This window comes from Salarias fasciatus, chromosome 11 (genome assembly GCF_902148845.1).
Source record: "Salarias fasciatus chromosome 11, fSalaFa1.1, whole genome shotgun sequence".
Classification (NCBI taxonomy): Eukaryota; Metazoa; Chordata; class Actinopteri; order Blenniiformes; family Blenniidae; genus Salarias; species Salarias fasciatus.
The window spans coordinates 35575661-35593789 of record NC_043755.1 but is presented as its reverse complement, the minus strand read 5'-3'; the positions used below and the strand labels follow the sequence as shown (position 1 = coordinate 35593789).

The 18129-nt window shown below is 48.6% G+C and overlaps 1 protein-coding gene and 1 long non-coding RNA gene across 2 annotated transcripts in view; both read right to left on the bottom strand.

Moving 5' to 3' along the window:
* Positions 1-5363: 5363 nt before the first annotated feature.
* Positions 5364-6301, bottom strand: LOC115396564 (uncharacterized). The gene is made up of 3 exons (XR_003932390.1): positions 6185-6301; positions 5538-5607; positions 5364-5428 (listed from the first exon to the last, which is right to left on the bottom strand). It is a non-coding gene; the product is annotated as an uncharacterized LOC115396564 (long non-coding RNA).
* A 5178-nt stretch (positions 6302-11479) lies between these two features.
* Positions 11480-18129, bottom strand: part of syngap1b (synaptic Ras GTPase activating protein 1b) — a 140979-nt gene continuing 134329 nt past the window's right edge. The window contains exons 18-19 of the mRNA XM_030103511.1: positions 15029-15299; positions 11480-11487 (exon numbers count right to left, since the gene is read on the bottom strand). Coding sequence (XP_029959371.1) covers positions 11480-11487; positions 15029-15299 — 279 coding nt within the window. The remainder of the gene's footprint in view (positions 11488-15028; positions 15300-18129) is intronic.

The window sequence follows — 18129 nt, the reverse complement described above, 5'->3', positions numbered from 1 at the left end:
CCCGCCTTGTATTTCTTTTTCTTTGAGTCTGTTTGTTTTCATTGTCTCGTAAAGACACAATTATGTCGAATAAAAGAGCGGCCCAAGCGTTAAATTTAGTTCGTATATTTTCATCAAACTGTGAACTTTGGAGAAACACAAAACAAACATTTTTAAAAGCACCACTTTGTTTCGTGTGCACTGTATTTCAGGAGTAGTTTTCCGCCAAATAGTGGTCACCCTCCCGTTCACTGATGAACCACTCGATAAACTAACAGCTGAACAGGTCAGGCTGAGGGTCGCTGAACTAAGTCGAGAGTTCGAATCTCGTGTGTCGCCCGTCTGTAATGAAATGCTTGAAGTGACTGAAAAAATATGCCTCAAACTTGGACCGCGAACCTGGTGATTAGATTTTGGTCAACTTAAATTATATTTTCCCCACTTTTTTTTGGCCCTTGTCTGGAGGTCCTGGTGACGTTGATATCCGACATCGAAATTCCGTAAAAAAAAAGACGTCATCTGGCGTTACATTCTGCACCTTGTGGGACCCTGCTGGGCAACAAGTCCTCCAATTCAAACGACCACAGTGGTCGTTAATTCATGCCTCAAATTACGACCACGGGGTACGTTTTAAAATCAAGCGCCCCCTATTGACCGTATAAATAATGTCACAGACACCACGGACTGGAGTTTTTTTTTTTTTTGAGCGGAACAGAGCGGAGCGGAGTGAGTTGTACTTAATAATAATAATTCCATTTGACTGCAAATACAATTCTCTGCATTGAATGACTTCAGTTTTATTTTCAAAACAGAACAAAACCTTTGAAATAGTTTCTGAAACCGATCAGAAGCCACAATATGAACCACAATAACAAAACAAAAAACAAATCTAAAGAATGGAGAAATATTTGTATTGTAATTTGCACAGTGCTTCTCCTGAGTCAAACATGCTCTTTGTCTTCAAGGTTTCCACTCCAGTTATGGATGTGATCTGCAGTTTTTTTTTTTTTCGTTCCTCCGTGCCTCCTGACAGCGTTCTCTGCAGAGCTACCGCTCCGCTGCGTCCTTGACAACCAGTCGCGGTTGTTAAGGACTCTGACCTCCGACCCGGAAGCTGATGTGCGTCACGGACTGCATTTCTTTTCTTAAAGAACAAAGTTTTGCTTTTTAACTAATAATGATTGCCCACAAATACTCCTCTTTGCATTAAATAACAGACTGTGTAATTATGGTAGCTACAAGCAATCGGAGGTGCGCTCATGTGACCAGGCCGCAAAGAATCATGGGAATCGTAGTGCAAAGAACACGAGTGGTCTCATATGCACAATAACCCGCCGCATCCGTCTCATATGCACATCTGTTCGGCGGGAGTATGCACCAGATCAAACGGGCTTCCACATCTGCCTGCAGTCCTGCGCCAGAATCATCTCATAGACTGTCAGTGGACGAAAAACCACTGATTTGGACAGCGGGACTGTTGGTATCGCGAGAACACAAGATCTCGCGGGAATTGCAACACCGAGGAGTCACACGGCAGCTGGCAAATCACAGAAATAAATCCAGAGCGATGTGTTTCTTCACACTCAATTCATAAGACACTGATTAAACATTACCAGTAGTACATGTTCAGCTGTTCATAGACTCAGAAACGTAACCCTACGTTCAAACCCCAGACAGAACTACAAAGAGTCATGACGTCATCCATGGATTTGCATCATGGCGAAATTGGGAGTTGTAGTTCTATCTTCAAAATACACGTTTTCCCTAAATAGAACAGTGAAATATACGAATTAAGTACATTTAGGGGTTTAGAGTGACGAGGAACATGCTTCTTTGGATTATTTTTTCAAATGAAACTGATATACATAGGTGAAATTTAGTTTTTACCAGATATTGTGATGCCCCCTGCTGGTAATAATGTCAAGTCAAACCTGACAGGATAGTGGAGTTGAAGAGCTTTGTGTAACAGTTGGTCCCATGATTCTAGCATTTTTCATTCATCAAATAGAGGCTTTAAAAGAAGCAGCAAAGTCTTTTTGCTGAAGAGAGTAAGTAATATCAATCTCTCACAAGACATAAACCTCTACAGTCAGTGTCTGTACACGGCGCGGATGTCTGCTGTTGCTGGTATATTCTGCCTGATTTTCAAAAGTAATCCCGCTCAGTAATCCGTGTTTTCATCAGAAGTACCTGTAACGAGATTACATATTTTTTGCGTGTACTGTAATTTTTGGTAACGCTTCCTTTTACGGTACGGTAATTACCATGGATTAACATGGTAATTGCAAGGTAAATACCATGTAATAAGGAGAAGTTACTGTAAAGTTACCAAGTAATTACAGGGTAACTATGTTGCTAATTACCTAGTACTTTTAGAGTAATTACCAAGCCAATTCCAGGCAAATACCAAATAACTACCTGGTAGTAAGTATTAATTACTGGGTAATAATAATGCAGCCTATATATTAACAATGTTGTTAATTGCCAAGTACTTACTAAGTAATTGCTAAGTAATTACCATGTAATCATTGGGAAATGTAGACTTTTTACTAGGTATTACTAGGTACTGCTAGGTGTGTACGCTATGTATTTCCCTAGCAGTCAAGTGGTTTTTACTACTTACCCGGTAACTTCTTAGTATTTCCCAGTAACTACAACATTTACCTGATAATTACGGTTGAACTGTAGACTACTGCAAAAGGAAGTGAGGCCTGTTTCCACACTATTACCTGGTAACTACTTATTCGTTACCCAGGAACTGCAAAAATACCTACCTCAAAAATGCATAGTTATTAAAGTGGATTTGTACTGTAAAAGGAAGTGAGGTCTGTTTCCATGTTATTACCTGGTAATTACTCATTTATTACCCAGTAAATAGAAAAATATCTACCTGGAAATTACATGGTTATTAAAGTGGATTTGTACTGTAAAAGGAAGTGAGGTCTGTTTCCATGTTATTACCTGGTAATTACTCATTTATTACCCAGTAAATAGAAAAATATCTACCTGGAAATTACATGGTTATTAAAGTGGATTTGTACTGTAAAAGGAAGTGAGGTCTGTTTCCATGTTATTACATGGTAATTGCTAACATAGAGTCCTCTCCTCATATTACTTTAACACACAACGGTAAATAATATCTGGGGACGTTTCAAGAGAAGACGTATCAGGGTTTCCACCTGAGAGAGAGAAAAAAAAACTCCCCGACAGTTGAACACGGCAGTGTTAGCAGCGTTAGCCGTTAGCAGCGTTAGCAGCGACACCACACGCCCCCGCCCCCCCGGCCAAACTTCTTTCCTTGCAGTAAACACTGCCGTATGAACATATATTTCATGTAAAACGAGCATTATATACGTAAGGGATAATGTATGGACGATGCGGACGGTGATAATGTACACCTCATCAGGCGTTAGCCTTTACTTAGCACCAAGATGCTAACGATAGTTTTTGTTCCCTGATAGTAGTAGTAGTTGGATTACAGGGAATAAGTGAAGGGGGGGATACAGTGGTCGAGATGCACAGCTCCACTACTTCCTGAAGTTCTGACAGAACCTTTATTTCCAGTCTTTCATGACAGGATGAACTGGTCAGACACACCTGGATGAATCAGTTCATCCTGTCATGAAAGACAGTAAACAAAGGTGCTGTCAGAACTCCAGGAAGTAGTGGAGCTGTGCACATGTACTTTTTGCAGTATTTGTTGCTGTAGTAACTGTGTATTTGAGAGGATGCAGGTGTAACCTCTGTTTCCTGTCTACAGGCCAGCACATCAACTGCAGCCACAGATGTTCCTGCATGGAGGGATGCTGCCTGCCAGACGGACCCACTGGAGACCCGTTCTGGAGACACACAGCTGTCCTGGAGGACTCTACAGCCTCATGTCAGAAGTAAAGGTCTGTAGTCAAGTGTAGTTCATTTACTGTTGATGAAGTTAGTAATCATTCACCTGTTATAATACTATTCACCTATAATGTAATGTATTACTGTCTTTATGTGTCATGGAAAGACTTCCTTTAGTAAAAATTGTATTTTTTCACAGGTGTCCAGGCTACGGTGTCCTGCCAGGATGTTGGTGTTGGGACATCCACTACAGATCCTTTTTATGTATCATCAACACCAGTAAAGAGACCTTCAGAGAGATCTCGTCTCGACCTGGACGAGGAGCAGGAGCTGATTCAGATCCATTACAGGACTCCTCTTCAGTGGCATCTTCAAAAGGGCAGGACTCCACCTATGACCATTCAGACTCTGTGACATTTCCTTTGACTCTGTCAATATGGTTCTAACTATGACAATATGACCCGTTTCGCCGGCGTGCCAGATCCTTCATCGAGCCTGCAGTCATTCGCCACTGGAAGACACTGCAGGATGTGATGCTGCAGCGGCTCCGTCAGGACGACAAAGTAATCGTTGTGGCGACATGAGGGCAGCCTCTCCAGGTTTTTATATTTCACTGAAATTAAAGGTAAAATAAACTGGTTACATAGAAATTGTGTGAGTGTCTAGTGAAAAGTGTCTGTCAGCGTTAACGTCTTTGATTTTCTCTTTCCTGGACTTCCAGACTCTACCTGGCTGCCATGTGTTATAATGAAAACGCCAACCGACCACAAGCCAAAACGAAGGCGTGCCCCTCTTCAAGGTCCACTTTCCAAAGGCCATGAAGGGAGGATGCAGAGCAAAACAACTAAAGACAGAGCAACATTCTGTAAGTGTCATATTCTTTTATTAATTTTTTCAACCGAAACGTGTTTTGGGAAGAACCTTCAACACACCAAAAACAACCTTGTGAAAACAGTAAATCAGATAAAGTGCCAAACACCAGGACGTATTTAGGAAACAACTCTGTCATTGTAAAATTAAAAAAACTAAACAAAAACAACAGTTTCTTTGTGCATGTCTTTTCTGAAACAGGGTATGTTGCTGAGATGATGGACCTCATTTTTGAAGAAATCTTCAAGGATCCGGCTCCACACACAGAGGCAGTCCTGGCCATCCCCGTTCCAGAGGACCTCACTGCACAGTTCAGCAGCCTGACAGAGGAGGTCACTGCCAGTCATAGGCTGGCCCCGTGTTATGGTCATATGTAAAGTGTGTGATGTCTATAAATGCTTGTCTACAGAAGTGACTCTGTGATTACATGAATGATGTACAGACCAACGGCTTTTGGAAGAAATATGCAGTTTTAAAAAAGCAAAATCAATTCACATTCATCACGTTTTGTTACAATTGTAAGATTATGCTCACTGAAGCAAAGTAAGACTACATCTTTGATTTAGATACAAAGCATAACATACTGGTGTATTCCTCTCAGCTGTAAAGGACCACAGTCAGCACCATACATCTGGCAGGCTTTCTGCAGAGAGTACACACTGAGGCAAACAGGCTCCGACCCAGGATGGTCCACCATACAGGACGGCTGCTCCTCCACCTCCCGCAGCCGTCTGGTAACCTACAGGGAGTTACAGAAGGTAAATGTATGGACTGTGTTTTATACTGTAAATGTAACATGGAGCCTCATCAAGACACATTATTTTCAGTTTGGGTATAGATGAAGCTACCTGTGGTATCTCCAAACAGCAGATATTCTCAGCTTCTGTGGGCATGGTAGCTCAGTTTCCACAGCTGCACCTGTCCAATGAGAAAAGTGAACATTTCAACAAAAAATGAGTGGACAAGCAGAGGTGGATCAGAAGTAACCTGAGCCTAAAGCCACTTCAGGTGCAAGAAACATCTCATTTATAGCATGTGACTAATGTGGACATGGAGAACAGTGTAGCTTACACAACACTGCACCGACTCCAATTATGAAAACTGACTAAAAGATTATTGATACAGTCATATTTACGCTAAATTAGTGCATAATGATGTGAAAAAGAAACGGCAGGGAGCTGTGATGACAAACGACTCTGCTCTAAACATCACAAACAAGACTTTTTCTGGCCTTTGTCAACAGACAGCAGAGGCTTTAACAGTCCTCTGACGACACTTTTTCTCCGTAATCTGCAAGAATACAGTCATGAGAGATAACTATCAGCTTTTCACAATCGTGCGCATTCAACAAAACAGCTCCAAGTAACGAGACGACAGCGGAGATGTAACCGTTAGCAGGAGCTAACGTGACCTAGCTGCATAAGTTACTGTGCAACAACACACACACACAAAGTAAAAAGAAAAATATCAGGGACACATACTATCGAGAACTTACCGTTCAGAACCGTCCTGCTGCAGCCGCAGAGTGTGAAGTTCTTCAGGAGCCTCTCCTTCTGGGTCGGACTCTGGATCAGATTGGTACGGCTGAACCACAGAGTTCGTAGCAGACATGCCGGCTCTGCGTGTCAACATTACAGCGATACCAGAGCGAGAGCCACGCCCTCTCCCATATATGGTGTGGAGGAGGCGTGGTCAGAGCAGCTCATTGGAATGTAAAGCTACAGACCAGAAACAGCCTGTTCTCAGCAGAGCTCAGGAGAGGGGACTTCAGGCTGGCTGAAGTCCAGGAAAAAATGGATTTTTAGGCAAAAAACATCAAATAGACTGGTGTTGGACCTCTGAGACCCACTGGAACTTGCTGAAACTTAGGATAATATGGGACCTTTAAACATTTTAATCAAATGGAGTTCAACTTCTTATAAAACAATTTACAAAACTGTGCAAATTTTCAGCAGTCAGGCACCTTATTATTATTATTTTTTTTTAAGAATCCGAACAGATTTCTTTTGCAAAAAAGAAAATACAAATAACAGTGACAAACAGTCACTATAAATCAACATTATTGGTACACTGCTCCAGTCTTGTGAATTCACATCATCATGTGTTTTCTGCAGACCCGTCTACAGGAACCCTTGATCTCCACTATCCCGAATACCCGGGACCGCCGTCGCCAGGTGTTGTCACGTCGTCCACGTCCAGACTTGTACCTCCCTCAGCGTGATGAAAACAAGGACTACACAACTGTTCCTTCTTAATGCTCAGGGTTAATAATAATAATAATAATACATTGTATTTATCGGCGCCTTTCAAGACACTCAAGGTCACCGCACAAGGAAACAAGATAAAAACAGTTTCAAATACATGGGTTAAAACAGAAAAAAGTGTTAAAAGGAATTTACGAATACAAGTTTACCGGATTAAAACAGAAGGAGGACTGGAGATCAAAGTGAGTAAGCTTGTGCAGGAGCCAAAGCATGAGGCAAGGCTTACAACGGACTTTTGGACATTTATTGATTTAATCTATCTTATTAAGACTTCAGAGTTTCAGACTTTCAGAGTCTATATTTAAAGATGTAAGATCGGTGTGCTGTTATTTCATTGTTTGGATTAATGTTTATTTACATTGCATACTGCAGAGGGTTTGGATAGGAGATTAGGAAGGTTTTGGTTTGATGAGTTACGTGGAGAAAAGTTTTGTTTACTTCAGATAATTTTGATCGGAATTTTATTATGACGTTTGATGGAACCTCCCCCCGAGAGGCGCACAGCTGGGTTATATTAGCGGCCTAATGGCCAGGGACGGGTTGGCGTGTGCCGGCGTAAGCGGGGACGGAGGCTTCACAGTTTTTCTTACCGCAGCTGTAGCGTGAATTAAGTTTTCTGTTGGTGATTGCTTACCTAATAGCTCCTGTATGAAGATCGTCTTGTGGATCCAGAATAAATTCCCCACATAGCAGAGACACTTGGGCCACATCTGGCTGGAAGCTGGCACAGGTGGCATTCGGTCGGCACTGGCATGCAGCATGTGAACCAAACGTGGCCCAGATGTGGCGGAGGTGGTGCCGTCTTTAAGGTGGCAAACCGAATGTGGGCCAGATGTTGAGTTCAATATGTGGCCCACGTGTCAAAAAAGAGCGGTGGGCCACAGGTGGCATTCAGTTGGTATCACTTTAAGGTGGAAAAAAAGATGTGGGCCAGATGTTAAGTTTAGTATGTGGCCCACATATCAAATTTGAACTGTGGGCCACATGCGGCCCGGGTCTGTTCTTCATGTAAAGATAAGCTCACAGTGACAGATATTATTGTTTGTACCAAATGCAATAAAACTTAAATTTCAGGTGTGAAATACCATTAACTTTAATTGGCCTCTTTTAATGCACAATATTTTTGGCCTATTTCTAGAGGCTGATCAATTTATTTGTGCTCTCATTCATGTCGTTCATTCTGTGAAATCTGACAAAGATTTAAATTTTTTTTAATGTGTGTTGACATTTCAATAACATCATAGACAAATAAAAATCACACTTTTTCCTGGAGAAGATTTTGGGCCCATTTACTATCATTAAAACCACTCATTTTCATTCTAGCATATAGCATACATAATATATATAACTTCAAAATTACAGATTTGTTACTGCTGTAGCCTACTATTTGCTTATAATATATTTTTTGCTATTCAAACTTAAATCTGAAAAAAAGTACAAAAGTCATGACTATTTTATAAAGTGAAGCATTAGCCACAGCATCACTGAAAATCAAGAATACTTAAATCAAAAGCAGAGGGAGTCTCGAGACTCACCTACGCAGCCCTTTTTTATATGTTGATAATAAAACCATCTAGTGCATGGATAAGATGCTTTTTAAATATTTTTGGAAAAAGCCTGTTGTCGTGAATACATATGAGAATGAAGGACTCAACTTCATAGACTTCGATACTCTAAACAAAAAATTTAAGATTAAATGTGTCAAAGTGTTGTGAAAAAATGTGGATTTTTATGTCTAGCCATGCTATCTGGTTGGAGGCCTAACATTTCCTCTAGAGTGTAACTATAACATTGAAAAAAATCCTGTTCATCTTTCAAACTTCCATAAACAAGTTTTACTTGCTTGGTCCTTATATAAATTTCTTCTTTTAAAATTGTACACCGTTAAAAATAATTCTACCAATTAGTCATGATAAATTAAGAATTTTAGTCAGCAGGACTTCAAATTATTGAAACAGTTGTGATAACTCAAGATGTTATGTTTATGTTGTGTTCACTAAAGAAAACTTTCCAAACTTATTAAAACGATTCCAGTGGAATTAGGAATTTGAACCGATGATACTTTTCCTCATTGGACATTTCTGATGACGTCAGCACGTTGAACGTGCATTCAAACAGCCCCGGCGGTTCAGTTTCTGCAGCTGCATGCGACGTGTTCCTTCAGCCTGGCTTCAGTCACGCTCACATATTCAGAAAAGGTAAGTCACCGTTCTTTATGAATACTACCCAGAGGTTTTTTCTTGCCTTTAAATTGTTAAGTTATTAGAAGGCTAAACGTGAGACTTTTAGCTAACTTTTAGCTATGCTAACTGGAGCTTCTCAAGACAACGAGCGGGACACTCTGCGTTTTTGAACATGTTAATTCACAACTTGTCCCAGTGAATGACATGAATCCAGCCTGCTCTGTGCAGACTGCACCATGAAAACGCCAGTTGAATTAAAGCAGACAACGTTTGACGACGTTTGTGGGTGCGGGGGAGATGGCGTGGCAGACTGTCGGTTTGTGTGCTTGGGGTGTGCACGCAGAGGAGTGCGCGGATGGGGGAGTCACGTGGGGCACGCGGGTGGGGGTGCAGGAGCAGAGTGTGCAGGCCGGAGGATTAAATCTGTCAATCTGGTAAATCTGTCAGAACAGATTCCAGACATGTTTCTGACATTAAAAGGCTAATTCAAAATCAAGCATTTTTCAGTTTTAAGTGAAAATGGTGTTCACTATTTTTATTAAATTAAAGGTCCAAGTCTTCAGTTTAGTTGAGGAATATACAGCACAATGCTGCTGCCCTCAGCCCACCTAAAATATTTTTCAGCTTTTAAATTCTGCAAATTGTTGAATTTGACACAAAAACTGTATTATCAGTGCACTAGTATTAGTGTATGTGCACGCCTCTAGAAAATCAAAACAGTTATGATTGTTGAGTGTACTGTAACCATTGTCTCTGTACTAATATGGGATTTTCTGTTGTAGCTCATCGTATTTGCTCCACCTGGCTGCGTCTTGGATGAGATGGACAGGTAAGTTTTGCACTTCTGCCACGGGAAACCCAGAAGAACACTTGAACACTACAGAACCAGCCGTGGTCATGATGGAAGAAGTTTAGCTCTCCTTTGCATTTACAGTGATTGTGTGTTTTTTCAAGTCTCAAAAGTCTCTCCAAACCCATGTGAGACAACATGGATTTAGCAGAAGCAAACCAGTGGACTTTAGAGTTAAATGTCTTTTTTGGAACTTGCAGACAAGTAAAAACTCTAACAGCGCTTTTTTTGTTTTTCTTTTTATCTTTGAGGAGCCCACAGACATGGAGGAGACATGACGAGGGGACTGAACGTGGGAATCCTCAGAATACCAGAAGGGGAGGATCTGACGGAGCTGGCTGTGGTGCAGGAGGATCAGATCATCCTGCATGGCATCAAGGACTACTCACACTGCTCTGCTGTTTGGACTTCTGTATGTGCTCAACATCCACTATACTCTATACTACCACTATACACTATACTACATCGAATTGTTCTGTTGTATTCATTTCAGTAAGAGTAACTTCTGCTTTGTCCAGTCCTTCACAAGTTTTCCACTTACCCCAAACTTTATTTCTGCTGCTTCATTACTGTTTTCAACTACATATCTCACTTTTGGGGGTTATTTGTATTCAGTGTGGGATATATGTTGTATAAAACTTTCCTTCGGGCCAGCTGTGGTCATACAGGTGGTTGACATCTGGGAGAAAAACTAAAACTGACCTCGCCCAACACTGGGCCAGGACAGGGCCACGTATGGCTAAATAGGTGGCTGAGACATGGCACAATCATGGGCAATATGTGGCAACCAGAGGTGGCCCTCCCAAGTGCCGTAATTCATTGCGGTATGTGGGCCAAGTGTGAGTGAGAAGTGTGGGCCACTTCTGGGCCAGACTCATTTTGCTATGTGGGTCCGTTTGATTTCTTCACTACATCGGAGTACCGTGGAGGTTTCATTGCCACTGGAAGCAGCCATGACAGTGCGAGTAAAGTTAACATTGCCCTGCGGACCGTCGGCGCGCACAGCTTGTCTGAACAGGTGGGTAAATTGTCATTTACCAATTAATAATTACAGGTCATTAACAGTGAATCACTAATTACAACCAATTACGCTGTAACAGGCCAGTACTTTGTGCTTCACTTTAAAGGAGCACAGCGCAGTTTGCTCGTTTTATGTAAAACAGCACCCCCTGCAGGCCTTAGGCGTAACTGTAGCTTAGTGAAAAGCTCGTGTCTGTGGCTCGTGCCCATGTACGTGCACAGAAGAGGGGAACTCCTTCCTCGCTCTTTTAGCAGCGCTCCAGTAAGATGTAAGTTTCTTCTGCCTGGTGGGTCTGTGTGGAGCTGAGGTGCTGGAAGCCGGTCTGTTCTTACTTCTGGAAGCTCCATCCTCAGTACTGCTCAGCTGTTGCTGCTAAGCGTCTGGCGGAGTAATGGCGGACAAAACGAAACTTAGGATTACCAGGCCAGCGGGAGGCGCATTACGTCAGGCTCAGAGCGATATTGCTGAGCCTTCAGTGCCCTGCACAGGACAATAGGAGCGACTGCGATCTTGCAAAAATAGCTCTTGCTGCCCATCAGGCAAAGGTGAAAACGTGTGTGGGTGTGAATAATTGATAATTTAATATTTAAAACTGCGCTGTGCCCCTTTAAACAGTCTGTTACAGGGTAATTGGTTGTAATTAGTGATTCACTGTTAATGACCTGTAATTATTAATTGGTAAATGACAATTTACTGAAATTAATAAGCTAATAAATTACTTAAACTAATCAAATACTTCGGTAATCTATACTTTAGTAATTTAATATGAATTACCAAACATAAAACCCAACACCAGGACCACCGACCCGGCAGAGGGACCATTGACCCGGCAGAGGGACCACTGACCCGACAGAGGAACCATTGACCCGGCAGAGGGACCACCGACCCGGCAGAGGGACCACCGACACTGGCAGAGGGACCACCGACACTGGCAGAGGGACCACTGACCCGGCAGAGGGACCACTGACCCGGCAGAGGGACCACCGACCCGGCAGAGGGACCACTGACCCGACAGAGGGACCACCGACACTGGCAGAGGGACCATTGACCCGGCAGAGGGACCACCGACACTGGCAGAGGGACCACTGACCCGGCAGAGGGACCACCGACCCGGCAGAGGGACCACCGACACTGGCAGAGGGACCACTGACCCGGCAGAGGGACCACTGACCCGGCAGAGGGACCACCGACCCGGCAGAGGGACCACCGACCCGGCAGAGGGACCACTGACCCGGCAGAGGGACCATTGACCCGGCAGAGGGACCACCGGCCCGGCAGAGGGACCACCAACCCGGCAGAGGGACCACCGACCCGGCAGAGGGACCACCGACACTGGCAGAGGGACCACCAACCCAGCAGAGGGACCACCGACCCAGCAGAGGGACCACCGACCCAGCAGAGGGACCATTGACCCGGCAGAGGGACCACCGGCCCGGCAGAGGGACCACCAACCCGGCAGAGGGACCACCGACCCAGCAGAGGGACCATTGACCCGGCAGAGGGACCACCGGCCCGGCAGAGGGACCACCGACCCGGCAGAGGGACCACCGACCCGGCAGAGGGACCACCGGCCCGGCAGAGGGACCACTGACCCAGCAGAGGGACCATTGACCCGGCAGAGGGACCATTGACCCGACAGAGGGACCATTGACCTGACAGAGGGACCACTGACACTGGCAGAGGTACCACCAACCCGGCAGAGGGACCACTGACCCAGCAGAGGGACCACTGCCCCGGCAGAGGGACCACCGACCCGGCAGAGGGACCACCGGCCCGGCAGAGGGACCACCGGCCCGGCAGAGGGACCACCGACCCGGCAGAGGGACCACCGGCCCAGCAGAGGGACCACCGGCCCGGCAGAGGGACCACCGACCCGGCAGAGGGACCATTGACCCGACAGAGGGACCACTGACACTGGCAGAGGTACCACCAACCCGGCAGAGGGACCACCGACCCGGCAGAGGGACCACCGACCCAGCAGAGGGACCACCGACCCAGCAGAGGGACCACCGACCCAGCAGAGGGACCACCGACCCGGCAGAGGGACCATTGACCCGGCAGAGGGACCACCGGCCCGGCAGAAGGACCACCGACCCGGCAGAGGGACCACCGACCCGGCAGAGGGACCACCGACTCTGGCAGAGGGACCACCAACCCAGCAGAGGGACCACCGACCCAGCAGAGGGACCACCGACCCAGCAGAGGGACCACCGACCCGGCAGAGGGACCATTGACCCGGCAGAGGGACCACCGGCCCGGCAGAAGGACCACCGACTCTGGCAGAGGGACCATTGACCCGGCAGAGGGACCACCGACCCGGCAGAAGGACCACCGACTCTGGCAGAGGGACCATTGACCAGGCAGAGGGACCACCGGCCCGGCAGAAGGACCACCGACCCGGCAGAGGGACCACCGACCCGGCAGAAGGACCACCGACTCTGGCAGAGGGACCATTGACCCGGCAGAGGGACCACCGGCCCGGCAGAAGGACCACCGACCCGGCAGAGGGACCACCGACCCGGCAGAGGGACCACCGACTCTGGCAGAGGGACCATTGACCCGGCAGAGGGACCACCGGCCCGGCAGAAGGACCACCGACTCTGGCAGAGGGACCATTGACCCGGCAGAGGGACCACCGACCCGGCAGAGGGACCACTGACCCGGCAGAGGGACCACCGGCCCGGCAGAAGGACCACCGGCCCGGCAGAGGGACCACTGACACTGGCAGAGGGACCACCGACCCGGCAGAGGGACCACCGGCCCGGCAGAGGGACCACCTACCCGGCAGAGGGACCACCGACCCGGCAGAGGGACCACCGGCCCGGCAGAGGGACCACCGGCCCGGCAGAGGGACCATTGACCCAGCAGAGGGACCATTGACCCGGCAGAGGGACCACCGGCCCGGCAGAGGGACCACTGACCCAGCAGAGGGACCATTGACCCGGCAGAGGGACCACCGACCCGGCAGAGGGACCACCGGCCCGGCAGAGGGACCACTGACCCAGCAGAGGGACCATTGACCCGGCAGAGGGACCACCGGCCCGGCAGAGGGACCACCGACCCGGCAGAGGGACCACCGGCCCGGCAGAGGGACCACCGGCCCGGCAGAGGGACCACCGGCCCGGCAGAGGGACCACCGACCCGGCAGAGGGACCACCGACCCGGCAGAGGGACCACCGGCCCGGCAGAGGGACCACTGACCCAGCAGAGGGACCATTGACCCGGCAGAGGGACCACCGACCCAGCAGAGGGACCACCGGCCCGGCAGAGGGACCACTGACCCAGCAGAGGGACCATTGACCCGGCAGAGGGACCACCGGCCCGGCAGAGGGACCACCGACCCGGCAGAGGGACCACCGGCCCGGCAGTGGGACCACCGGCCCGGCAGAGGGACCACCGGCCCGGCAGAGGGACCACCGACCCGGCAGAGGGACCACCGACCCGGCAGAGGGACCACTGACCCAGCAGAGGGACCATTGACCCGGCAGAGGGACCACTGACCCAGCAGAGGGACCATTGACCCGGCAGAGGGACCACTGACCCAGCAGAGGGACCACCGACCCGGCAGAGGGACCACCGGCCCGGCAGAGGGACCACCGACCCGGCAGAGGGACCACCGACCCGGCAGAGGGACCACCGGCCCGGCAGAGGGACCACTGACCCAGCAGAGGGACCATTGACCCGGCAGAGGGACCACCGACCCAGCAGAGGGACCACCGGCCCGGCAGAGGGACCACTGACCCAGCAGAGGGACCATTGACCCGGCAGAGGGACCACCGGCCCGGCAGAGGGACCACCGACCCGGCAGAGGGACCACCGGCCCGGCAGTGGGACCACCGGCCCGGCAGAGGGACCACCGGCCCGGCAGAGGGACCACCGACCCGGCAGAGGGACCACCGACCCGGCAGAGGGACCACTGACCCAGCAGAGGGACCATTGACCCGGCAGAGGGACCACTGACCCAGCAGAGGGACCATTGACCCGGCAGAGGGACCACTGACCCAGCAGAGGGACCACCGACCCGGCAGAGGGACCACCGGCCCAGCAGAGGGACCACTGACACCAAACAGAACCATGTACCTGTTGATGATCCCTTTGATCTGAGAGTCCTTCTCCAGCTGCTGCTGCCGCAGGCGCCGCTCGCTGTCATCCAGCCGGTTCTGGTACTGCAGCAGGATCTTGTTGGTCTGCTGCTCCTGGGTCAGCAGCCGCCGCTCGTACTCCTCCAGCTTCTTGTGGGACATCATGAGCCGCTCCTTCAGGGAGTTGATCTCCTCCTCGTACTCCCGGACCTGAGGCAGAGAGCAGGGCGTGATCCCTCGCCAAGCTGAACGGACACTGCTAGCCACGTTAGCATTAGCCACATGAAAAAGAAAAATGAAATATTTTGAAGTTTCTGTCTCAATGGCTGCAGGGTCCTATCAGGACTGGAGGTGGAGCGGATTGTAAAGGAGTCAGAAACACCTGAGAGGCTCCGCTTCACTTTCTACGTCAGATGTGACGGTTGGAGGTTGTCACACCGATCAATACTCCAATACTCCAATACTCCAATACTCCAATACTCCGCTCCCTGCCTCATAAGCAGCTGCTGACAGCACAGCGGGTTAAACAGGGATTTTTGGTTCTGCCAGGCGTTCCTCGTACGGAGTGACATGATGACGTGACAGGAAGCAGGAAACAGGAAGCAGGGAGCAGGAAGCAGGAAGCAGGAAACAGAAAAGTCAAAAACAAGCAGAAGAACTGGGCGGAGGCTGAGAAACACGTTTTAATAAACCCCTGGAGAACAACCACTGGAGAGGAGAGACGGAGGCGGAGCACTCAGCAGACCGCCGCCCGGTGTGACGGATTATCTGGGCCCCATGGTAACGAGTGACGGATTTCTCTTAACAATTTCGATTCAGTTCAATTCAGTTTTATTTGTAAAGTGCCAGTTACAACATAGTCATCTCTAGACATTTCACAGAGCAGAGCGGCAGATCCAGCAGCAGCCTGAGGCGCCTGTGGACAGGAAGCTGCTGGAAGCAGCAGATGTTAGAATCAGACTCTGAACTAGGGCTGTCACGATATCTAATTTTCTCTTCACGATTATCGTGGGCAAAAAATATCACGATAACGATATTATCACGATATCAGCAAAAATGTAACTAATAATGGTACAAACATTCAGATTCATCTTTAATTTTATTTTTGTTTGTTTTCTCTCTTTTCCCAGATGAATTACAGTCAGAATACCTGTCAAATGAGGTGTTGAAACAATATGAGAACAGTAACTGTACAACTGCAAACCAAAAGTGTAGTTACACTCAACTAATTAAAATCTGGTGAACTGATTAACAGAGGATCCACAGCAGAGGCGTCATTTCCGTAGGGTTGGTGGGTTCTGAAAACCCTCGGGCCTGTTGGGGTGAGATCCTGTCCCACCACCACACTGCCCAGGATTTTTGTTTGTTTGTTTGTTTAAATCGGAGGCGGAATGAGCAGCAGCTGCTTCTCTCCAGTCAGAGGCGCCGCTACTGGCTAGGGCCCCGAGCTGAAGGGGGCCCGGAGGGACGGCTGACATCATTCAATTTCAATGACAAATTTAAGGTGCTACACTAGACGCTGCAACGACAACGTGTCGAAAATCCCCCTCATGGGGCCCTTTTCCGAGTACTCACCGGTTAGTTGCTATAAGGGGGCCGGCGGAGAAGACGGCGGATATCAGCGACACAACTTGAAACCCCCCGGACACATTACAATGACACTTCTGGAACCCACCTAATGGGGCCCCACTACTACCCGGCTAGCTTCAGCGTGCAGTCAGTGTTGCTAAACACACTTTTTTCGGGTTAAGATAGAGCGTCTCGATGTCGTTGTCGGCCACCGCCGACATGTTTAGTTCACTCGTGACGCTCGCTAACTGGGAGCCACGCTAGCTAGGAGCCGTGCCGCTACCGCTGCTGCTGCTGTGTTTATATGTGGGGGGGGGGGGGGGGGGGGGGGGGGGGGGGAGGGGGGCGGAAGAACAGGAGCGGATTTTGATAATACACTTCAACGCGTTTCAAGTGGCTCTAGATCCTCAATGCGACATTATCATGTGCGCATTTTGAACACGATATTGAAATTTCATTTTTTTAATACCACGATTATCGTAAATACCGGTTTACCGCGACAGCCCTACTCTGAACCAAAACATTCACTGGAACTGGAGAAAACCGCCGTCACTAGACCCTCTACAAGGCTCTTCAGCATCTGCCGGTCACAAGTTAACAGGGACACCATTTAATCTGAAACACCGGCAGGCGGAGCGGAGCGTCGGTGTTGAGCGCCAACGGGTGCTCAACACCGGGACGTGGTGCCGGGCGGGGCGGGGCTCCGGCCGGGGAGGGGCTCTCTGAGCAGCGTCTCCTGGAGACGGTGGAACGTTATTGATCAGAGATCCAGCAGAGAGAACCCTCTGAGGACTGCTGCTGCAGAGAGGAAGACCTGGACCTCAACAGTCTTGAGAGACGCTGTATAATCCGCTCCACCCTGGACTCCACCCTGGGCTCCACCCAGAGCTCCGCCCTGGGCTCCACCCAGAGCTCCACCCAGAGCTCCGCCGTGGGCTCCACCCTGGGCTCCACCCTGGGCAACCAGGACTCTTTGTCTGCCGTCCATGGATACAGAAGTGTTTAACAAAATTGTTTTCAATTGGATTGGGAAAAAAAAAAAACACCCGTGTCACCTGGACAGGTGTCTCGGTCAGAGCAAAGAACAGACTGAGTGGCGTCACTATTCAAGGCTCTAGAGCAGCGGTCGGCAACTTGAGTTGACGACGGGCCAATTTTTGTTTGAGCACTTCAATCGTGGGCAGGTGGGGGGGGCACACTTAATCACAGATATTTTTTTTCCAATCTAAACAACTATCCACTGTATCATGCAAAATCCACTTTTTTTATGTTTTAACCTTGTTATATAGTTATGTTCTCACCAAAAACACCCCCAAAGCGTTTTTTTCCTTCATGCCTGCCTCTTTGAGCTTTCCTTGTTTCTGCTGCTCAGAGAGGCAGCCCCTCCCACACCCGTAAAAACGCTCTGTTTCCCACGTTGACGTCACACGGAGAAGATGGCTCCCCTGAGCCCCCCCCCCCCCCCCCCCCC